General features: G+C 31.8%; 3 protein-coding genes across 6 annotated transcripts; 2 read left to right on the top strand and 1 right to left on the bottom strand.

Moving 5' to 3' along the window:
- Positions 1–6,724: 6,724 nt before the first annotated feature.
- LOC107492587 (homeobox-leucine zipper protein REVOLUTA-like) lies at positions 6,725–10,883 on the top strand. 4 transcript variants are annotated; one of them, XM_052251400.1, is made up of 13 exons: positions 6,725–7,032; positions 7,108–7,191; positions 7,308–7,463; positions 7,545–7,619; positions 7,961–8,067; positions 8,200–8,383; positions 8,635–8,823; positions 8,939–9,019; positions 9,104–9,238; positions 9,299–9,630; positions 9,744–9,849; positions 9,948–10,044; positions 10,753–10,883. In XM_052251400.1, exons 1-13 carry the CDS (start codon positions 6,985–6,987, stop codon positions 10,794–10,796), a joined length of 1,638 nt encoding a protein of 545 aa, XP_052107360.1. In that variant the 5' UTR covers positions 6,725–6,984; the 3' UTR covers positions 10,797–10,883. The 4 variants fall into 4 exon arrangements, with proteins under 4 accessions (XP_052107360.1, XP_052107359.1, XP_020982118.1 ...); XM_052251399.1 differs by lacking the exon at positions 10,753–10,883 and adding an exon at positions 10,477–10,703 and having other exon boundaries at positions 9,104–9,196; positions 9,948–10,097; XM_021126459.2 differs by lacking the exon at positions 10,753–10,883 and adding an exon at positions 10,477–10,703 and having other exon boundaries at positions 6,726–7,032; positions 9,948–10,097.
- Positions 10,884–11,011: 128 nt separating this feature from the next.
- Positions 11,012–13,108, bottom strand: LOC107492588 (protein NUCLEAR FUSION DEFECTIVE 4-like). The gene is made up of 3 exons (XM_021125699.2): positions 12,588–13,108; positions 11,888–12,352; positions 11,012–11,426 (listed from the first exon to the last, which is right to left on the bottom strand). Exons 2-3 carry the CDS (start codon positions 12,205–12,207, stop codon positions 11,012–11,014), a joined length of 735 nt encoding a protein of 244 aa, XP_020981358.1. The 5' UTR covers positions 12,208–12,352; positions 12,588–13,108.
- LOC107492589 (F-box/kelch-repeat protein At3g23880-like) lies at positions 12,661–17,662 on the top strand. The gene is made up of 2 exons (XM_052262934.1): positions 12,661–12,857; positions 16,612–17,662. The coding sequence occupies exons 1-2, from the start codon at positions 12,661–12,663 to the stop codon at positions 17,660–17,662; spliced, it is 1,248 nt and encodes a 415-aa protein (XP_052118894.1).
- The last annotated feature ends 6,807 nt before the right edge of the window (positions 17,663–24,469 follow it).

Here is a 24,469-nt window from a genome sequence, read left to right as displayed (position 1 = left end):
AAGTCATGTGATGATAAATAAATATTTGAGCCTTAATCATTTAAAGAATCTTTACAACTCATGAAACAGCTTGAGTTATATGAGAAAGTGGCAAGAAATTTAACTTTGTTAACCAAAATATTCAACTTCTTGGCAGTTATTTCTCTTAATAACTGCATGGAACTGCTATAGAGCTTTCTTTGACATGAAGCTAGCAGAGAATTTGATGAGTAAATAACTCAATTGGAACTTCAAATTGCATAAATTAAAAATATAATATATAGATTATAACTCTATGGCTTTTTGTTGTTGATGACATCATTCAAAAGTCCAGCCCATGTATTGCTATCACGGGGTCCACTAGAATACGATGAGACATGCGAAAACTGAGGATATGATGTAATTCCGGCAGTAGAAGGATATTGGTTGAAGTACGCCATGCCATTTGGAACAGGATGAAAAGGAATAGGGAAGACTCCACCATAAGGTTGATAAGGAAGGACCACTGGATAATGATGCATAGGATACTGTGGCAATCCTGGTATCTTGGTTGTGGCTGCATCTGGAACTTCAGTCGCTTCTATTCCTGATGTGTTGGTCTTAGCTTTTAATGTCTCTTCACTTAGACTGATTTCTTCTGTCTAAACATAAATCACAATTTTTAAATAATTACAATACAGAATTTATGCAAAGTGTTTGTCTCACTCGCCATTAAACTCTCGGTTGCACTTATGGTATTGGATTAATATAATCTAAATTCAAACTAATACTTTAATTTTCCTTCTTGAATTATCTAATCTAAATTATTAGATATGCAAAATGTTACCTTCTGTCGAGAGGGGAACAAAAAAGGAAATATTCTTTTTTCTAGTGGAAATTTGTATTATTAAGGGTCTTTTTTAATACCTTACTGTAAGTTTTTGTGCTCTTGTCATGTTTGGGTCACATTGATTTTGTTGATATAAGTACTGTAACATTGCTTTGTCATGTACCAACAGAGGGAGAATTCTTCTGTGTATTATTTTTCTTGTCTATAAGATTTTTTGTGTGTAAAGAACATTAGTTACTATATTGAAAGGGATTTTAATTTTAGTCCACATCTTCTCTATTTGGACTTGTTATTGTTTCTATCTTACCATTCCTTTTATTTTAAATCATTTCTAATATAAGGCCCCTGAAAAGAAATTGGGTTTGGCTACCAGTCAACCAAGTTGGTGTTGGGGGACATTTTCACTTACAAGTCAGCAATGATATTCAGCTTAACAATTTCAACAAGCATATTCAACAGTTTCATATTTCAAGCTTTCAACAAGGAAATTCAGCTTAACAATTTCAACAAGCATATTTATATTCATAACAGTAAGTCAGCAAGAAGTGCAGAAAAAAAGTAAGTTTACAACTTACAAGTGCAATGCAGAACAGAGCGGGTGTAATGCATTTGACAGAACAATCATTAAACTTCAAGTGCAGAACAGAGCAGAAGCAGATTACAGAACTTTTATTACCTGTTTGACAGAGTCACAGAGTAGAAGGGCGAGGCAACGGCGAGTTCGACCGGAAAAGCAATGGCGACTGGGCAAGGGCGACGGCGCTGGAACGGCGAGTTCGACTGCGCGGCAACGGCGAGTTCGCGGGTGGCGGGTCTGTATCTGTCCTGTTCCTACTCCCTTGGTTGAGTCGGTTCCTTCAGAGTTCAGACCGGCGGTGAGACGAAGAGGATGACGGCGGGCGGCTTGGGGCTGGGTACTGGGTGAGTGAGGTGAGGCGGACTGGCGGAGGGCTGATAGGGTTAGGCTTAGGCGCCGTTAGGGTTGGGGGGAAAAGGGCAGGGAAAGTGGAAACTGGGGTCGGGTGGGGGTGGGGATTGGTAGCCCGTAGGGCTTTTGTTCTTTGTTTTTTTTTTAAATAAACCAAAACGACGTCGTTTTGGAAAAGGAACAAAAGAAAATATTTTCCTGAACCGGTCGGTTAACCAGAAACCGCCGATTTTCCGGTTTTCATCAAACCGGCTGGTTCAACTCGGTTCAAAACGGCTCTAGGTCCGGTTCACCAGTTTTTCGATCGAACTGGCCGGTCCGGTCCGGTTCTTACAACTATGGCTCCAGCACTTGCCTTTCTTCTTCTTTTATTTTTTCTTTTTTATATTTTTCTCTTAAAAACCAGACGGTTCTATCGGTTCATTGGTTAACAGCCGGTTCGACCGGTTATTTGTCAGACGGTTTCTAGGCTTATTCGGACCGGTTAGTTGACTGGATCCCGATTAATCCGGTTGAACCGGTCAATCCGGTTCTAGCAGTCGATTCGAAAACCGTTTGCAGAACTTGGCGTTTTTCAATTATTCCAAAAATTCGTATAGGTGACGGTTCGGTTCGACCGACCAATTCTTGGCCGGTCCGACGGTTCAATTGTGGTTATTGAGATTGGGGGTTTTAACATTTGTCTGAGTTGTTTTTTGTAGCGGTTCATGGTTCAATCGGTTCAACCGGCTGGTCCGAACCGATTTTCAAAAGATAAATTATAACCATTCTCTCATGTTTTTATTTTAAAATGCTTAATACATTTTAGTATCAAATTTTCAATTAAGCTTACAACACATAAGTGGTTCAAGGAATAAAAATGCTAGAGTGAAACTTAATCTTCACCTAAATTCAACCATAATCGAACGAAAGATAGAAACATTAATTTTCAACAAGAGTCCATAAAAATATAGTGCATAATAATTTTTTAAGTAAAAGAGATGAAACTAACAAGTCTTAGTAGTTAATATAATCTAAACATGACTACATGACAATTACAATTATTTAATTTTTGTTTGACTCATTTTGTTTATACTTATTGTAATTCCTAGTAGCAGATTCAATGACATTACGCAGCATCAAGTTGTGGGGCCATAGAATCAAATCCAACGCAAAATCAAATTGTGGGGCCTTAGAATCAAATCCAACGCAAGTTGCATCCTTGTACCATGATTAACCTGAAAAATATAAGTATTTTAGGTTACCAACAAAACCATACACATTAGCAATTGTAGTACTTTTTTTCTAGCAAAAGAAAATTACATTTATTGTATAACTATACGTCTTCCTGTAGTTTGTCATCCAAGTTGCCACCCATACCCCACAATCATTGCTGTGTTAAATAAGACGTGGTTAGCTTATGCAGATAAAAATTTGAAAGAGGAAAACACAAATACAGATATTCCTTACGAGTCAGGAGCTTGCTCTCCTGTTTCTAGCTCTTACGAGTCAGGAGCTTGCTGTCCTGTTTCTAGCATATCCACAAATACAAAATCAAGTATCCTTGGCCTGAATGGAGTGTTGTATTTATAGAACGAGTCATACTTGAGCATATCTTCCAGATATTTTGCCTATTTATATAGAAAAAAAATTAAATAAAGGACAATATTTGAAATCTAAAAAAATGTCATAAAAGTGAAAATGGGGAAAGTTAATTTACCAGCTTTACTATACTCGATCTCTTTTGCTCTTTATTTGTAGCAATCGGTAGGGAGTCTAGCAGAATTGTTTGATGATTGCACAAATAAAAAACAACCAGATACCAATGTGTGTTGTTCTCATTGACAGGTAAAAAAATCTAATACCAACTTTCACGTATTAGAATATTACTAGATACATTTTTTTTAAAGGTATATATCAGTTCATAAATATAAATGCCATTAAATAATAAAAAAAATTAAAAATACAATAAATTATATACCTTTTTTAGACCTTCATCAACTTTTCCCATAAATTCTTTTTGATAATATTTCAACAGAACTTCAATTTTGGTATCACATTGCAGTATGAATTGCTGAATTTAATAGTTAGGGACTAAGTCAGTGACACCAATTAAGTAATAAGATAAAATAAATAAAAACGATAACAAGCTTGAAGAAGACATTGCGTACCGAAAACACAGCTGGCAAATACCAGTGTGTTTGACATCCTATTTCTTTCTCCTGCATGGTTAGCATAGTAGCCACCAAATCTAACACCTATGTGGTAAATAATAAATATATTAGGAATTAAAGTATGCTAGAGATAGCAGTTTAATTATGCACTTACATCCCCATGTACCCGCTCCTTGGGAATTAATGACTTGAAATTGTCACGAGTTCCGCTAAATTTGTTTGTTGTCGCCAATACCTCATCACTACAAATACGAATCACATTAATATTGAACTATTTTTTTAATATTTAGTATATAGATAATGAGATATTTAACCTTCGTTTATTTGGTGCAAACACATAGGTTGCCATTTTAATATCTAAGTCATCCAAATCCATGTATGCAGGAGGCTTAAATAAAATCGGAATCCACTGCAAAAAAAAAACAAAAAATTGGTGAGATCACTAAGTTATGTAACCGTAGAGGATTCATGCGAATGCCTGAGATATGAGAACTTACAGATGGCCATTCAATTCTTCGTTTAGTGTGCTCGATATTTTCTTGGTTTAGGGTAGGCATGCTAATAGAATATCCACTTGGTGTACTCTTTTTTAAGAGTGTCTTTTGCTCCTCAGTTACAGATTTGTGTGAGGTCCCTGGTGGAGTTTTTTTATTTTTTGAAAAGTTGTCTTTAATGGAGGCAGCTTTCACACTAACCTTATTTTCAGACAAATGTGAATTCCAGACAATTCTTCTCTTGGCCTTATATATCTTCTTATTGCGTACACTTGTCTGTTTTGATGTCTTTTTATTTGTACCAGAGTCAGACTGATGATGTTGTGGAGACTTTAGCAGTTTAAGAATTTCATCTGTATCTCTTGGATTACTAGATTCAGAAGAATATAAAAAAGTAGGAGGCTGAAAATTTGTGACAGTTGGACCTACAATAAATAATGGTGGGAATATGTTGTATAGTGATGGATGCATGGTTGTCGGATATTGGTTAGAATATACTGCAGCAGTATAAAAGCCAGGGTAGATAGAATAAAAAAATTGGGGCATGTGTGGTATATGGTTCAAGTACGAATAATGTAAGAGTTGGTTATCAATAGCATTAATGCTAACATCTCTTGTGTCTCTCTTGTAATCTCTGCGTTAAGGTGATCCGGATGATTTTCGCTTACCCATATCAAACACTCAAATATATATGTAACACAATTAGAATTATAATGTGAATATAATTTGCTAATGATATGCTGAGGAGTGTTCTTATATATATACAAAAATTTTGTTTGTTTATTCTTTATTATTGAAAAATATCTTTCAAAAAGATTTTATTATTTTTTATATATATATCATATAATATAATTATAAAGAATATGTATCTATGATTGTAATTTAAAAAGATATACTCTTTAAAGTGGATGAATCAGTTGGATTTCTCCCAAACCTTACATATTTGAGAGCTTCAAAGTGCACTAAGTTAAGAAAGTTTCTTTCAATAATTTGTCTGCCTTCACTAGAGCACCTTTCCTTTAACTGGTGTACAAGACTTGGACTCTTCCCACACATAGTGGAAAAGATGGATAAGCCATTAAAGATTTGTTTGAAAGCTACTGCTATTCAAGAGCTTCCAGATTCCTTTGTTGATCTTGTAGGACTTCTCTATTTAGATTTGACAAGTTGCGAGAAACTTGGTTATCTTCCAAGCAGCTTATTTATGCTGCCAAATTTTGTCACATTGAAAGTTGGAGGATGCCCTCAACTTGGTGGATCATTTGCAAGATTCAGAGAAAGCCTTTCAACTACTGCAGAGAGCCGTCCAAGTTTAAAAACTCTGCATTTCAGCCATGCAAGTTTACGTGACAAAGATCTTCAAGAAATTATGCAGAGTTTTCCAAACTTGGAAGTCTTAAATGTTTCATCAAATAAAAATTACTAAAATTTTAAGAGAAATAAAGTTTATCAACATAAAAATTATAAAAAATAAATAAAAAATAATTAAAGATATATTTATCTCCTTATAATAAGATTTGATTCGTTTTCTTAAATATTATAAAAAGATTTGATTCGTTTTCTTAAATATTATAAAAAGATTTGATTCGTTTTCTTAAATATTATAAAAAGATTTAATTCATTTTCTTAAATATTATAAAAAGATTTGGTCTTTTTTAATAATTTTAGTATTAAAGATCTTTTTTAATAATTAAATCTTCCTAACGGTCATTTAGAATAATTTTTCCTAATATTTTTAAGTTACTAAAAATTTACTTTGTTTATTAATACATGATTTAAAATAGATATTATTATTTTAGCTTATTTTAACTTATAACTCTACGTAATACTAGTATATAAATTTGTAATATTGATTTAGATATAATATTGATTTTGATGGAATATATGATTTACTTATAAATAATATAATTAATGTGATTTATGTTGATTATAAACTAATTAGATTATCAATAATCAGAATGAATATTTGCATTTAATATAGATTTAGTGTAAATTGATATATAATAACAACTCTCTTTTATTCTTGTTATGCATTTTTATTCTGAAACATATAACACTACAAGCTAATTACAATGGTAAGAACGTGAAGAAATAATCGAGCTACTTCTGTTAAAGCAAGTTCTATTCCTAACATGAAGATCTGTCAAGAACCAACTAAAATTCTGAACAAGTACGTACTATTTTTTTTGGTTTCTTGTATTATAAATTTATTCTAAATGATCTTGTATAATTTATTAATAATGAGTATATTTATTTACATATTTCATTAAAAAAATAAAATAAAAATTATGTTAATTCTTTAAAAAAAAAAAAAAGACATATGCTGCCACTATCCCCTCCCCCTTCTTTCTCCAAAAGGAGACCAAACCCAACCCTAAAAGATAAAAACTCCATTAGAGCAGCTATCCATCCTCACCATTTAACACCTCCTGACGGGGCATCTCCTCCATCCCCATTGGTCCGAGAGTCTAAAGAACCCCCAAACTCTGCATTCTATTCGAGTTTTGAATTTCTAAGTCCCTAAATTTTTAATAGATTGCGGAGATCCTGAAAGATCGTCCATCTTGGTTTCGGGAGTGTCGGAGCCTAGAGGTTTTCACAATGTTCCCTGCGGGTAATGGAGGGACCATTGAACTTGTGTACACACAGGTGAGAATTCAAATACAACATTTGACAATTCTTTTTGTTTATTACTCTCTTGAGTAAAATTTGATTTTTTTTCAGACATATGCTCCAACGACACTGGCTCCTGCCCGGGATTTCTGGACTCTCAGATACACTACAAGCCTGGAAAATGGCAGTCTTGTGGTGAGTTTGCGTTGGACTTACGATAAAACTGTGACTCTCACTTCTAAAGTTCTGCTTTGAAGTGAGACGATGCTTTCATTATTTTGCACTTAATCCATCTGATTCCACTTTTGAAGGTTTGTGAGAGATCTCTATCTGGTTCTGGGAGTGGCCCTAATGCAGTTGCTGCTGCTCAGTTTGTAAGGGCTGAAATGCTTCCTAGCGGCTATTTGATTCGACCATGTGAAGGTGGAGGGTCAATTATTCACATCGTAGACCACCTAAATCTTGAGGTTTGACCGACTGCTTTACAATTTGGCATCTGTTTTTCATTTCTTCTTTCACACATTAACATGTTTGTTGTTTTCTTCCAGGCCTGTAGTGTGCCAGAAGTGTTGCGTCCACTTTACGAATCATCAAAAGTGGTGGCCCAAAAAATGACAATTGCAGTAAGTTTATCATAGTTAATCTGTTAAACAATGTGTGTAAATTATCATTGACTAGTGTCATAATTGTGAATAATGTCCAAATATGAACTGCAAATCTTTTTGACGATTTCGTCTGGTATGAGTAAATAATATGGGGAAAATAGATGTTTGACTGTGCGAAGACATAATCTAGAAGTTGTAAGGTTCTGTCTTTATGACATACAGATTGAATATCTCCGTATATTTCCCTCGTTTCCTCTTCTTGTTCATCTATTCATGTCTTTAACCTGTTGTTAGGGAACATACTTTCATGTCATTCCGTATTTTAGAAGATAGTTATTAATTGATGGTTCTTGTGATAGGCACTTAGATATATAAGGCAAATAGCCCAGGAAACAAGTGGTGAAGTGGTATATGGATTGGGTCAGCAGCCTGCTGTTCTTCGAACATTTAGCCAAAGATTGAGCAGGTAGGCAAATAGCATGAATCACTGTTTCTTTGAAACTTATTTCAATCTCCAATTCCATTGTGTTTATTTTGCATCATTCTCTCTTATACGATGTACTCATCCTTGGCTGAAATTGAAATCTCACACCTACAGAGGCTTCAATGATGCTGTGAATGGATTCAATGATGACGGATGGACTGTACTAAACTGTGATGGTGCTGAGGATGTAATTATTGCAGTTAATTCAACCAAGAATTTGAGTGGCACTTCTAATCCTGCTAGTTCCCTTACATTTCTTGGAGGAATTCTCTGTGCAAAAGCTTCTATGTTGCTCCAAGTGAGTCCGAAAATCCAATTGCCTGAAATTCTCTGCAAAAGCTTCTCCTTGCCGGGATATTACTATTAATCTTTTGTGCATGACATGGAGAAGTGAAACTGGCTTTTGAAAAGTTTGATATCAAATATGATCATCGAGGGGAAAGACATTCTTTGATAAAATGTGAACATGGTGATTTGAAATGGATGAAGAGTTCCTTAATATACATTGAATTGTTTTATGACAAGTCTTTTATATTACTTTGTTTTCAGAACGTCCCTCCTGCTGTTTTGGTTCGCTTTCTCAGGGAGCACCGCTCAGAGTGGGCTGATTTCAATGTTGATGCTTATGCTGCCGCATCACTGAAAGCTGGCTCCTATGCTTATCCAGGAATGAGGCCTACAAGATTCACTGGCAGTCAAATAATCATGCCCCTTGGCCATACAATTGAACATGAAGAGGTAATTTGCTTTTTTCATTCCCGGCTACTTGCCACACAATGTCTTTCCTTTTCGGGCCGATAAATGATTTGTACTTTCAAGCAAAATCGCCAACAAGGTTTCATTTTTACTCCAGATGCTGGAAGTTATTCGGCTTGAAGGCCACTCTCTTGCCCAAGAAGATGCTTTTGCTTCTAGGGACATTCATCTCTTACAGGTAATGCGTTCGACTCTTGTTGAAGTTGGAAGTTATTCTAATGCAATTCTCATGCTGATGTTTCTTTTGGCCTTATTTTTTCAGATATGCAGCGGAATTGATGAGAATGCTGTGGGGGCTTGTTCCGAGCTTATATTTGCTCCAATTGACGAAATGTTCCCTGATGATGCTCCATTGGTACCATCTGGCTTCCGCATCATCCCATTGGATTCAAAACCAGTTGAGTATTGGTTCTTTTGCTGATGTTGGTCTATGAACCCGTATGCTACCATGTTTCAGGGCGATAAAAAGGACGCAACGACTTCTAACAGGACCCTTGACTTGACATTTGGGCTTGAAGTTGGCCCGGCGACTACTCAGGGCGCAGGAGATGCATCATCAAGTCAAAACACCCGATCAGTGTTGACCATCGCGTTCCAGTTTCCTTTTGACAGCAATTTGCAAGATAATGTTGCTGTCATGGCACGACAATATGTCCGTTGTGTGATTTCTTCTGTCCAAAGGGTTGCTATGGCTATATCTCCTGGAATGAACCCTAACGTTGGGTCTAAACTATCTCCTGGTTCTCCAGAAGCCCTTACACTAGCTCACTGGATCTGCCAGAGTTATAGGTAAGTTCATATTTTTGTTAAATGATTCTAGGATTAGACCCATTGAAGCATTATAGTTGGTATTTCTTTTTGGGAAAAAGGCCTAATAGTAATATGTCTCTTCCCAATAACAGTTACTATTTAGGGTCTGACTTGCTGAGATCAGATTCTCTTGTTGGCGACTCGATGTTGAAGAGTTTGTGGCATCATCAGGATGCCATTTTGTGCTGCTCACTGAAGGTATGTATGGTTTTGGTTTCGGTTTTTGTAAGTTTTTCTGATGGCCCTTAAAATGCATACCATGCGACAATTATGTGATATTCTTTTGTGCATTGCAGTCGCTGCCAGTGTTCATCTTTGCGAATCAAGCTGGCCTTGACATGTTGGAAACAACCCTAGTGGCTTTACAAGACATCACATTGGACAAAATTTTTGACAAATCCGGTCGCAAGGCATTGTGTGCAGACTTTGCAAAGTTAATGCAGCAGGTAATTTCCAAATTGAACCAAGTCTAGAATGAATGCATTTGGTTTGCGTTTTCATTTTCCATATGTTTTGTAGGATTTTAAGAAAATAGAGAAAACAGTGAAAATAATAAAAAACCGATTTTTGTTTTCACAGCCTGTTTTTCCTTTTAATTTCTGAAATTTTGAAAACAGCAAACACTTGAAATGAAAAGCAAACTAAATGCACCCTAAGATTTTATTTTTGTCATTTAGTTTTTTCTTCGCAAATCTTGAGAATATAATATATGGAAAATAGAAAACAAAAGATGGAAACTATGTTGTTTCACATTGTTATTGCATTTTCTTGTTGCAAACTACACTTCCCTATTAAAAAAATGGTGAATGTGTGTTCTTGTATCAGGGTTATGCTTATCTACCAGCTGGAATATGCATGTCAACAATGGGGAGGCATGTTTCATATGAACAAGCCATAGCATGGAAAGTGCTTGCTGCAGAAGACAACACTGTTCATTGCTTAGCTTTCTCTTTTATAAATTGGTCATTTGTATGATAATGGATCCAATTTGGTGTTTCCCACTTTGAACATTAAAAAAGAATTGAAAGGGGGCAAATATGGAAGTTCCAAATTTTTGTAGTGCAGGATCAAGTTTGCATTTAATTCGATTTCATTTATTTCTTATTGTAGTGCAGAGACCAAATTATGTTGTAAATTTTCTTTAGTGCTTTTCTGATAGTTTAAGGAATTTCATGTTTTTCTGACAACTTAGTATTATAATTCATGGCTGATGACTACTAATGTTAGTATCATATGTTTTTGTGACCAACCACTTACCCCTTTTTTTTTTAATTTTCAAATAGATTATTTTTTTTGGGTGGGGGAATAAACTTTTTCAAGGTAAAAGAGGTTACAGAATATAAAATTTAGAAACAGAATATTATTGAATACAGAATAGACTAGAAACTAGTCCCACAACAGATAAGCATCCCCACGATACAAATGTCCAGAAATAGCATTTCCTTCCCATGCATACCAATGTTTCAGACAATGAGTTCCCTGGTATTGAGTAAGCATTAGAATCATACACCAGAGCAGCAAGAAAACCATAGAGAAGTGACCCAATTGGGATGTTTGTTACGAGGATGTTGTGATTAACGCTCACACTGTTAGGTCCAAAGAGTTCTGATGTAACTGACACCGCGGCTGCAAATATGAATCCAGAGCTTAAGCCAATTATTGCAGTGCCTGCATGAAGTGCTACAGCACTTTCTGGTGAAGCAAGCAAGATGAACGCAATTGGGGTTGGCATAAGCGCAATGGTTAGCCATCCAGTCCTTGCAGAGTAGAACTTACTGCCACACATAAACGATAGTATCATCATAACATGTTACAAGATTCAATTTTAAAAGAAAGACTCAGAAGTGCAATAGTTCCTGAAAAATTCATACACCACAGTATAGACTTCAAACATATACACTTTAGTCCTTATTAAACAATTACCGTTTAATCCTTGAAACATTTTAGTTTAGCTACTTTAGTTCTTAGAAGATTATGGTACATAAATTTTAGTCCTCAAGAAATTTAATTTTTTTGAAAACTAAAATATTATAAAATAGTAATTGTTTAGAGATTATTGTTTTAAAACAAAAATATCTTAAGACTAAAGTTTTATGTGACTAATCTTTAGAGACTAAGTAAAACAAATCTCTTTTGGAGACTAAAGTATAGCTCCAAGAACAAATTTCCATCCCCTACATTGGTCCCCAAAAGCACTGATATAGTATAGAGTATAAAAGGATGAGGAAGTACTTACTTTCTAATATAGTCTGGTGCTGCTGAAAGCAAACGGCCAAAAAAGGAGAAAGATGAGTATAGTGTAACAAGTGTTGAAGTACTTGAGCTCATGTATAAAGATTGTGCTATCTGTCCAAGATTGTTGCTGTAGACAAGACCAATTGTACCTCCACAGAAGTATGCAACATAGTTAAGCCAAAAATCTAACCTTCTAACAAGAACTCCAGTTGGATGCTCTTCACCCAGCATTGCCAACTGATCCTGCCCAAACACTCTCTCACAACACACATCACTACTTTTAGCACTTTGAGTTCTATACATGGATCCATTCTCATTCATCAAGGTATAACCATCTCCATTGCTGAGAGTGCTGTTTTGGCAAGCAAAGAGTTCTTTATGGAGCTCAAGATCATTAACATGGACAAGAATGAAGCCAGAACCATCAATTCTAATGGTGGAATGAATGGTACGGTGAAACCAGTCTCTGGCATATAGATTGTGAGATTAGTGGAATGAATTTTATTCACTTCATCCGTGCACATTAAATCAAACACAGCCTTCTTCAATGAATTATCAGAATCATTAACAATGGAGTCATTCACAGTAAAAACAGTAAGATTCACACATTAATTAACACTTATTCAACAATTATTCAACCCATAACAAGTTCACAAATTAACTAACAACAATTATTCAATAATTGTTATAAAAAAAATTACCTAGAAGCTAGAAGCCCTAGAACAGAGCAGAGCAGATCCTGAGCAAGAGGGGGACAAGGGCACGACCGAAGGGATGACAGGTGGAACAGAGATAGCGCCGGCGACGATAGAACAGATCTGCTCGACAGAAAAAGGAGGCGAGCCCGGCGACGATGGAACCGAGCTGTGCGACGGTGCTTTCAAAGCCGAAACAATAGCTGCACGATGGTGCACGATACCGACGGTGGCTTCGAAGCTCGTTTCGGCGATGGCGGCGGCAGATGGACGGAGGTGAGGGAGTGAGATCGATGACGGAGAGAGGAAGGAGGAGCTCGAGGGTGATAGGAGGGATGGGTTCGCGCCGTTGTGTGGAGCTAAGGTTGCTGGGTTGGGTAATTGGCTAGGGCATTCCAACAAAACGACGGCGTTTTGCGTGCTACGCATACTGAGACGGATGAGAGAGATCCAGGAGCAGAGAGAAAGATAGAAAGAGAGGATAGGAAGAGGAGAGAAGAAGACGAAGAAGACTGAAAACTTTCAGATGTTTCTAATCCAGACGAAGAATAATTTTATTTTTTTATTTTTTTAATATGTTTAACACAGATGAAGAATAGTTTTGATTTTTGGTTTTTTTAATATGTTTTTGTTTTTTTGTTTTAATTATTTGAAATTATAAAATTAGGATTAATTAAATTTTAAAATTTGATTAATTTAAAAGGGTATTTTTGTCTAATCAAATAAAAAAAAATATTTAAGTCTTTTCATTAAAATTAAAGAAAATTTATTTTTTATTTTTATTTAATTAAAAGGGTGTTTTAGTAAAAGTGATGATATATTATATATTTAAAAAAGAAAAAATTAAATGCTGACGTGGAAAATAAATTCCACTTGTTTAATTATTATTTGTCCACATTTTAAACGTATCGATACGTATTAATTTATCATCGTACCGTAGCAATCACCATTAAATAAATATATCAAACGAAAAAATTGAAGGAATAATAATAATAGTGAAGAATAACGTTATTGCTTTAGCCTCTTAGCCTTTGCCTATGGCGATCATATATTTTTTCCCCTTCTTTTGCTTTCTTTTTTTAATTATCAAATCATAAAAAATAAAAAATAATCCAAAAAAATAAAAAATAATAAAATAAATAATAATTATACAAATTAAAATACATAAAAAATTAGACTAATATATAAATAAAGTGAGAAAAAATGATAAAAAAAATTAAAATAACAAAAAATGATATTTACAATTTTGTTCCATCATTTTTATATATAGAAAACTGAAAAACAATAAACTTTTAATTAAATTAATTTATATTTATTGTATTCAATTAAAATAAGTAATAAATTTTTTTTATTTTATTTAATCCAAAAATTTACATATCATAAAAATCAAATTAATTAATTGATATACATAATTTTAAATTATATAATACTTTAATATTTAATTAAATTAATTAGTTGATATAATTAATTTATCGTAATAAGTTGTATTTAATGAGTTAAAACAAATAAATTAAAAAATACTATGAAAAATATGTCATATTAGTTGTATCATTAAATGTAGATATTCGATTTTTATATAATAGAATAGATAGATGGATAGATATGATTGTCTTTAATATAATCGTGTATGATTAATTAATAATTCATCAATATTATTAGCATTTGCATTTTAGTTATATATCATTTGCAGTAATGACTTCATTCCCAAAAGATGAAGCTAATATTACTAATCATATAACCATATCATCTTCAAATTGATCCTAATCGTTAGCTAAGTCGAGTCTTTCGTGTAGTTTTTTAATTTAATTAAGTCAAAGAAAGAAAAAAAGAAAGAAAAAATCTTCAATTTTAAAAATATCATAGTTAACAATAATAATTTGAGATTATTTTTTAGGTAATAAATTTTAAAATTAATTATTTGAGATCAGCCTCTTTACAAAGAAAAACTGAAAAACCTTATCCTCATGTGACTCGATCCGAAAAGTTTTAGGATGATTTTAAATTGCGATAAACACTTCTTCTAATATTCTAAGGCCAAAACCCTTCCTTAACATCCTCTTCCTCTAATATCACCAAGTCCTCCTCCACATTAATAGGTGGATTCAAATCTCTCTCTTTCTTTCTTTCTCACATAGACATTGGACGGATCCAAAAAATTTGATATAAAGGAACCAAATTTTAGATAATTTTTTTTTATTTTATAAAAATAATTAATATATAATTATTAGAGTTAGTTTTTCAAAAAAATTATATATATATATAATTATAAATTATTTCACAATTTTATTTTTAATATAATTTTTTTTTAGACTCGAACCCGCAATTTCTTAATTGAGTATGGAGAGACTATGCCATTTGAGCTATTACTCATTGGCTTTATTTTTAATATGATAGTTACATAAAAAAAATATCAATAATACATTATAAAATTATAAAGTACTAATAATTTATAGGGTGTTTAGTTAAAAATATCACATATCTTATTAATTAAATTAATTCTTTCAAAAATTTTTAAAAATTTAAAAATAAATGATAAATTATTAATTATTTGAAAGATACAATACCTTTTATAGAATACAAGATATAAGATATTTTTATAAAATAGTTTCTTTCAACAACGTAAATGTAGAAGAAAAATAAGTATTTTTTATAAGAAAATAATATCTAAAGTACATAATGTGATTATCAAAATATAACTACATAAGTTATTACTAATATAATAATATAAATTTTAAATATGTGAATATAAAATAAATAAATGATTTTTTTAAATAAATATAGAGATTATTATATAAAAATTAATTTAAAACTTACAAAGATTTAAAAATATGATATTAAATTAGTTAAGTGAAAATTATTAGTGAATTAAACAATTAAAACATAAATCTATCACATAATAAAAAATAATACATATAAAATTATTAAATTATTATAATTTTTTTTATTTTTTAAATATATATTTCATATATAAATATAGATTCTTAAAATTTTGGAGAGCCGAGACTACTACTCACCTCTCTCTCTAAATTCGTTTCTGGTCTCAGATTAAAAGAAAAATATAAAAGACATATATTTTATATGCTCTTATGTATCACCATATTCATAAAAAATTTGTGTCTGATAAACTAAACGAGAGATACGTACTAAGTACCATGTCCATATGTCCATTAAGTGATGGACATGTCAGCAAAACAAACGCGGCAATACATAACATATATAATAAGAGTTAAATGTTATACGCTTGTGGATCCCTTTTTTTCTTTTCTTGTTTTTTTAGGTTTTTTTTTTTTTTTTTTGGGTTAATAATTTTATTATATATTTAATTAAACCAGTTAAATTCCAGTTAAATCTCGATTAAATCTTTAAATTATTGAATTAGTTATTCTATTTTATTAATCGGTTTGATTTTTACAACCTTGCAAGGGACTATAAGGCGAGAGCAGGTATAGGTAGTAGATGGAAGATAACGACTCTGTTAAGATTTTAGTGTAGAAATCATATATAGTGTGAATGAATTTAATTACTAGTCTTAATTTTTTAAATTTCAAAATCTAAATTTAAGTAATTATTGAATAATTAATTAAAAATCTCTTTTTTAATTTTTGAAATACATTCCTTTTTAAGCCCATTAAAATCATTAACTCCACATACTTTCCCTTTCCCTTAAAGTAGTAGCTGATGTTCACATTCATCTAAGTTATAAAAATCAGTAAACTTCCCTTTGAAAGCATCAATTTCACTTGGGTGCTTGACTTCTCCCAACAATCATTGCCACGCGAGAGTACGGGTAAAATGATCAAATTCCTCTTCCAATCCTTCTTTGTGCGGTGGATGAGGTAAGTCATGTTTTGTTTTTTTATGGAGTAACACAAAACAACACCGTGAATTTTTTATTTCTCTTCTTCTGAATTATTCTTTACTTAATTGTCAGGAAACTCCAAATACGAAGGTCTTATGTTGCCAGTCTTCCAGCCGATATAATTACCGATATTTTTGTTAGACTTCCCATAAAATCTGTTCTGATTTGTAGATGTGTTTGCAAGCATTGGAACACATTGATTTCTAATCCAAACTTTGCCAAGTTACTCTTTACTTATACACTTCCTGCTGTGATGATCCGACGCAAGCATTCAATACTCTTTCACCTTGTTGAATATGACCGAATTGAATGGCATGAAAGGAGAAACAATCCATTATTCAGCGGTGTGTTTGAGGTCCTGAAACCCAATAGTAGCAGCATAAAACTTGATCCTAAGTTTGAAATTCCTCTCCTTGGTACAAAAGTTTATGCTAATGTGCATGTGCTTATTTGTAATGGTCTTTTTTACTTGAGTTGCTCAAATAATGGAGACATTTCACTTGTTTGTAACCCAATAACAGGTGAGTTCATAAGACTTCCAAAACACCCTCGAATCCTGAAATCCTGCGAGTGCGAAATATCTCGGGGTTTTGGTTTTCACCCAAAAACAAACCAATACAAGGTAATGAGAATTCTTATCTTTAAACATGATCATCCTATGGTTGTTGAAATGCTCAGAGTTGGAATATCGACAACATGGATAAATGTTGAGGTGGATTATCCCAAAAATTTGATATCTATATCGAGATCTTCTGTTTATTTAAATGGAGCACTTCATTGGATTGGTAAGGATGTTGATGACAATGTGTCGATATGGGCTTTCAATTTCGACACGGAGAGGTTCCAATCCTTTTCTATACCGAGCGATCACGGTCCAAAAGTCGGCATATATGAATTCAGTGGATTTTTTTGCATGATATATTTTAATGAGCCGATCACAATGTGGATGATGAAAAGATATGGAGTTGAAGAATCTTGGACTCCTATTCTCGTAAGCTCTGACAGAAATATTAATTCTTCCATAACCATATTTCATGATTACCTTGCCTACCATAATCGTGAAAACAAAGAATATAGGATTTTTCGGACTGACTATAGTGACAACATTCAAATTCTTTGTCTTGTTCCTTCTCTTATCCCACTAAAGGATATTATCATTGGAGATAATATGGAGGTGCATAATATTTACTCATTGAATTACCCAAAATTGAAGTTCTATTAGTTTTAGGAAATCATTTCATTTGATATTTTTTATTAATAGCAAATTTTTACTTAATTATTTTAGATTCACATCATAATGCTCACATCTTATTTGATTGTTTAATTATTGTTTCTAGTTATTCAATAGTGTTTGCAAAATTTCTTTTTTTAAACTATTATAATTTGAAATATAATTTAAATTAATTCAATTTATAATCCATGTTGTAATTTTATTGGTTTAATCACCTTTGACGAAACAAAATTTTAAATATTGAATATTAAAAAATAAAGAACTAATTTAAATTCACAAACTAATTTTTTTTGAAAAAGCAATTTAATGTTTTTACAAAATATTTTTTTATAACAGTGTACTCTCTATACTAAAAATCAATTCTTATATATTTGTATATGTAGATGCATTTTTTTATTAAATAATCAGTTATCCGAATAATCAAATTTATTTACTGAAATTATAATAAATTTATTTTATAAAATGTAAAATTTGTATTTCTATATAAGATAGTTAATTAGGGATTGATTTTTAGCATATTTATAGCATGATTGTATAATTATATGTTGACCGCTATTATTATAAAATTAAAATATAAATTTTAAAAATGTTAGATGCACAATAAAATTCGATCACTAAATTAATTACCATATATTTATCTATAATATAATATATATTGTTCAACTCATTTTCAATTGTATTGTATTTAATATAATTGTGTATGATTTATTAATAATTCATCAATATTACTAGCATTCGCATTCTACTTATGTATTATTTGCAGTAATTACTTCATTCCTAAAAGAAGATAAAGCTAACGCTACTAATCATATAATTATATCATCTTCAAATTGATCCTAATCGTTAGCTAAGTCAAGTCTTACGTGTAGTTTTTTAATTCAATTCAAGTCAAAGAAGGAAAGAAAGAAAGAATCTTCAATTCCAAGAAGATTATATAGTTAACAATAATAATGGTTGAACTGAACGTGGCGGCAAGCATCAAAATAATTAAAGGAAATTAACAAAGATGTATCTTGATAATTGAGTATTAGTATTGTACTAGTGCTAATAAGTAATAAGGCATGGCTTAGAGTCAATTTTTTTTGTTTTAATAATCTTGATATAGAAAGAAAGAAAAAAGGCTGGTTGTTGGCATAAACAAGTTGATTAATTGGTGTTCAATTAATTTAGGGTCTATTTCATGATACTTAGTCCAACAAAGATGTTCTTTTTTAAAAAAAAAATTTTTAAAAAATGAGCTCAATACAGTAAAATGGAGCGACAGAAACAAAAGAACTCAAACAACAAAGCAATAAAACAATATGAACATAATTCCTATTGTTATTTTCGGTATTGTCATCAACAATAGAAATGATCTACACTACTCCACTCTCTATAATTGGTCAAAGATTTGTGAAACATACACCTCTTGAACACCTGCTTTCTTGTTATTAAATATTCGTCCGTTTCTCTCAAGCCAAACATTCCATATAACTGCAAAAAAACATATAAGCCACTTGTTGCGCTCCTCTTTCTTGCTAATGACACCTGTCCAACTCTCAAAGTACTCTTTCAGTGAACCCGGAACAGACCACAACCTCCCAAATTCAGATAGCCATTCACACCACATCTGTCAGGTAAACTCACAACCAAGAAACAAGTGGTGAATATGTTCTACATATTTTTTACACAAGACACACAAGTTGTCATCGTGGTTAATAATACCCAGTCTAAGCAATCTTTCTTTAGTATTAACTCTTTCTATTAAAACAAACCAGATAAATAACTCCACTCGTAGTAGAACCAAACCTTTCCATATGGTTCTGGTGAAACTATAGCTGGTAATATCCTCCGAAAGCGTTTCTGACTGTAGCACCTGCACAAAAGAGTTAGTTGAAAAAATGCCTTCTTTGTCAAACTTCCAAACAACTCTATCTTGCATATCACGTGCTATCTTTTCTGGTCTTAAAGTCTCATATAATTGATTCACTAGTTCCAACTCCTATTGGTATAATTCTCGCCTCCACTGGTAGTTCCAAATCCACTATAACCCATCCTAAAACCCACAATCCCCTATAACAGGTCCTGTTTGGTTTGAAACAGAGAAAAGCATCGGAAAACACATCTTGAGCGAACCACTTTGTAGCCAAACATCTTCCCAAAAACGAGTCCTCCTTCCATCACCCACCTCCATAGTTAACCCAGCAATCATCTTATCTCTCATATTATGGTCCTTAAACTGCAACTGACAGATGTCCTTCCATGGACCTCCTCGACTAGGCAATGTCTGAGCTGACAATATTCTATTGGGGTTCAAGTTATGACAAGAGCACACAACCTTCTTCCATAACAGACACTCCTCTTTTGAGAAACGACACCACCACTTGAAGAGGAGAGCTGTGTTCCTCACCACTGCATCACCCACCCCCAATCCTCCCAACTTTTTAGGAGCCTGGACCACTTCCCACTTGACAAGTGCCATTCCATGTCTACCTTCCTCCTTGCTCCATAAAAATTTTCTCTACAGCGAAATCAGCTTCTCTGCCACTTCCTTCGGCATCTTATACAGACTCAAATACTACACCGGCAAGCTATTCAAGACAGACTTAATCAGGACTTACCCGCTTTGTTAAGGACTTTTGCCTTCCATAGACTAAGCTTCTCCTCGACCTTATCAATGATCGGTTTTCACGTGCTGACCCGCCTTGGGTTTGCTCCCAATGAAATGCCAAGATATCTGACTGGGAGGTTCGCCTCCTTGTACCCTAATAAATTACACATATTGTATGTCCATGGTTGTTCGCAATTGATTGGGATCAGACTGGACTTATCGAAGTTTATACTTAACCCCGATATCATCCCAAAGCACCTCAGCAGTCTGGTATAGTTTCTGAGGGTCTCCTCCTCCGGCGGATAGAACAATATAGTGTCATCTGCAAACTAAAGATGTGACAGCTCTATATTATCCTTGCCAACCAGCAAAAGTGAAAAACGTCTGTTCCTGACTGCCTCCCCCACAATTCTATGCAGTACATCACATCTAAATTCAATACATTTAAAATCCATTCGAACAACTAAACAATAAACATAAAACAAACACACATAGACATAAAACAAACATATAATGAAGAGTTCAGAAGCGAAAAATGAGGGGTAGGGACTTAGGGTTAGAGGAGGCGCTACGAGCTTAATAGACGCTGAATGACTTGGACCTTGGGGGTTGGGGACTTTCGTTGTTAGGTTAAAGGTTAAAATAGTTCAAACATTAAAATGTATGCATATCTTCGGTTCGGTTCGATTTTTATTGAGCCAACTAAAAACCGAACCGAACCAATCGGTTTTGTCAGAAAAACTGATTTTTTTGGCTTTTAAATCAGTTGTTGTAATTTTCGGTTCGATTTTTCGGTAATTTTCGGTCTGGTTCGATAACTTACAACCCTATCGGTGCGTACAAAATAATAAGAAAAGTTGTTGGTAGGGAAGCACATAAGATCAGGTGAAGTCGGATTCATCTTGATCCAGACTTAATTTTAAATAATGACGGGGTTTATTGTTTAGATTCTTATTCGGTCTTAGATATGATAAAATCACACTACTTTCAGGTCACATTAAAATTGGATCTAGACTAGGTAAAATTTCGATTTTGATAAATTTTATGTTAAAAAATTATGATGCACTTATTTATAAAGAAGAAAAAATATACTTGTTACCAAAAAATTGATATCCATATTTGAATTTGAATTTGTCCATAAATTATGATTTCATACTTCTTTAATATATTTTCTAAATCAATAAATATAATTAAAAATAAAATAATAAGCTTATAATTAATATAACATAGTATTGAAATTAATTTAAAATATATATATTTTTTAGTCCCTTAGAGTGTACATGGATCGGGTAAAGTCAGGTTCGCTTGAATCGGATTCGACTTTAAATAATAATCGAGTCTATCTTTAAAATCCTTATCCAATTCTAGACCTAATAAAATCACACCAAATTAAATCTAAAGTATTTAGGTTCAGATCGAATATTCGAGGCCGTCCGAATCATGTGCACCACTAGTTACTGAAAAATGTGTATTGATTTGTTGCAATTGGTTTTTGTTATGGATAAATTATTATTTTTATTTACAAATATTCAAAATGCTAAAGATATTCATAATAAAAGTAAAATTTATCTTATACCATTATACTCATGAAAAATAATATTATTTTAATAAAATTATGGACACTCTAAAAAAATACTAAAAATTCTCAAATGATTTAAATTCTAAAAGAACTAATAAAATAAAATTTGATTAATTTTTTTCTTTGCAGAGCCAACTATAATGTTGGTGAGCAATGGCAGAACTTGAACATTTTTTTTAGCAGACCAAAAATTTTAACATAAAAATTATTCATAAAAAACATTAATGAAACATAAAACAACATTAAAAAAGTAAATCAAATATTGTAATGATTATGATGAATCTTTCTAGTTACTTCAATAGTCTATCATATCAAATTTAGAAAACTATTGAGTGAAAATGGATGAATAGTCGAAGACATATACTTTTAAATTATTATCTAAGATTTTTGTCAAATGAGCTTATTATCTACAATAATATATAATGGTAAAAGTTATTTTGGTATTTAAATATTTTTTTATTTTTATTCTTTCTAATAACTTATTCCACTAGTGTATGTTAGTTACAGAATTTTTACTACTTTATTTTTATTCACGTTCTCTTATGCTATACGTTACTGCAAAATACTCTAGCATAGGTCAGTTACAGAATTTCCACTACTTCATCTTCATCTATAATCATCTCGCTGACTGAACTAATAGGATACCAGTTTCTAATCTCTCTTATTTCACATCACTGGTTACTGCATAATAGAAAAAACTTTCTTCCTTTCTCATCTATCTTTTCTTACATCATTCTCACTTCACCTAAATATAACGTAAAACCTACTATAATTTGCTTTTCGTCGTTAAACAAAAGTGTAAAACTATGTTTATATGTTTCTTTAATTAATTACAGTTGACAACATATCAATAGAAGATTCACGTGGAAGTGTCGACCGAATTGGCAAGATTATGCCAGGCAACAAGGACAAAATATTATCTAAGAATAGAGTCAGCAACATCTCGTTAGAAGGCGTGCCAGTTACTGAGAGATTATTAGACGGGAAAAACAAATCGATACATTGAGTAGTCAAACTAACATGACAAGACAATTACAAGATATTACAAATATACCTGCTCATCAATATTCTGTATCAAGTAGTACTTTAAGTTATACTTTCTATTTATAAATTTATGCTGTTAGTTTATCATTTAATATGAAATATCTTTTACGATCTAAGTTACTGTATTCTTAGTACTAATTATATATAATTTATCTCTTGAATGTATCCTTAAATTATCAAGTTACATTATTTTTATCTTAATAATAAATTTTTTAAATATACAGATATTAAAAGCAGAATTAGTTCAAATAATATATGGAATGATATAAATATGGGTAAGAATTATGTAGATGTAGATTTATATTTATTCATTAACATGACAAATTTGTTCATAAACTACTCAATCAAAAGTATATAAAAATGTAAAACCGAATTATAATATAAAATATATCAAACGAAAAAATTAAAGGAATAATAATAATAGTGAAGAATAACGTTATTGCTTTAGCCTCTTAGCCTTTGCCTATGGCGATCATATATTTTTTTCCCCTTCTTTTGCTTTTTTTTTTAATTATCAAATCATAAAAAAAAATAATCCAAAAAAATAAAAAATAATAAAATAAGTAATAATTATACAAATCAAAATACATAAAAATTAGACTAATATATAAATAAAGTGAGAAAAAATGATAAAAAAATTAAAATAACAGAAAAATAATATTTACAATTTTGTTCCATCATTTTTATATATAGAAAACTGAAAAACAATAAACTTTTAATTAAATTAATTTATATTTATTGTATTCAATTAAAATAAGTAATAAATTATTTTATTTTATTTAGTCATCAATTAGTTGATATAATTAATTTATCGTAATAAATTATATTTAATGAGTTAAAAAAATAAATTAAAAAATACTATGAGAAATATGTCATATTAATTCTATCATCAAATGTAGAAATACAATTTTTATATAATAAAATAGATGGATAGATATGATTGTATTTAGTATAATCGTGTATGATTAATTAATAATTCATCAATATTATTAACATTTGCATTCTAGTTATATATCATTTGCAATAATGACTTCATTCCCAAAAGATGAAGCTAATATTTATATTACTAATCATATAATCATATCATCTTTAAATTGATCCTAATCGTTAGCTAAGTCGAGTCTTACGTGTAGGTTTTTAATTTAATTAAGTCAAAGAAAGAAAAAAAGAAAAAAAAATCTTCAATTTCAAAAATATCATAGTTAACAATAATAATTTGAGATTATTTTTTAGGTAATAAATTTTAAAATTAATTATTTTAAGATCAGCCTCTTTACAAAGAAAAACTGAAAAACCTTATCCTCATGTGACTTGATCCGAAAAGTTTTAGGATGATTTCAAATTGCGATAAACACTCCTTCTAATATTCCAATGCCAAAACCTTTCTTTAACATCCTCTTCCTCTAATATCACCAAGTCCTCCTCCACTTTAATAGGTAGATTTAAATCTCTCTCTTCCTTTCTTTCTCATGTAGACATTGGACAGATCCAGAAAATTTAATAGGAAAGGGCCAAATTTTAGATATTTTTTTTTTCATTTAATAAAAATAATTAACATATAATTATTAAAGTTAGTTTTTCAAAA

The sequence above is a fragment of the Arachis duranensis genome, chromosome 6 (genome assembly GCF_000817695.3).
Source record: "Arachis duranensis cultivar V14167 chromosome 6, aradu.V14167.gnm2.J7QH, whole genome shotgun sequence".
Classification (NCBI taxonomy): domain Eukaryota; kingdom Viridiplantae; phylum Streptophyta; class Magnoliopsida; order Fabales; family Fabaceae; genus Arachis; species Arachis duranensis.
The sequence above is the reverse complement of the archived record's forward strand: the minus strand, read 5'-3'. Positions and strand labels throughout refer to the sequence as shown.

Bases quoted from the DNA above. Each gene is read 5' to 3' on its own strand.
- LOC107492587 (XM_021126459.2), top strand. From the start codon at position 6,985: ATGTTCCCTGCGGGTAATGGAGGGACCATTGAACTTGTGTACACACAG. The intron at 8,068-8,199 runs GTAGGCAAATAG...TCACACCTACAG, and splicing joins TTTAGCCAAAGATTGAGCAG to AGGCTTCAATGATGCTGTGA. The intron at 9,631-9,743 runs GTAAGTTCATAT...TCCCAATAACAG, and splicing joins TGGATCTGCCAGAGTTATAG to TTACTATTTAGGGTCTGACT.
- LOC107492588 (XM_021125699.2), bottom strand. From the start codon at position 12,207: ATGAATGAGAATGGATCCATGTATAGAACTCAAAGTGCTAAAAGTAGT. The intron at 11,427-11,887 runs GTAAGTACTTCC...TATGTGTGGCAG, and splicing joins GCACCAGACTATATTAGAAA to TAAGTTCTACTCTGCAAGGA.
- LOC107492589 (XM_052262934.1), top strand. From the start codon at position 12,661: ATGACAGGTGGAACAGAGATAGCGCCGGCGACGATAGAACAGATCTGC. The intron at 12,858-16,611 runs GTGAGGGAGTGA...TCTGATTTGTAG, and splicing joins GCGGCGGCAGATGGACGGAG to ATGTGTTTGCAAGCATTGGA.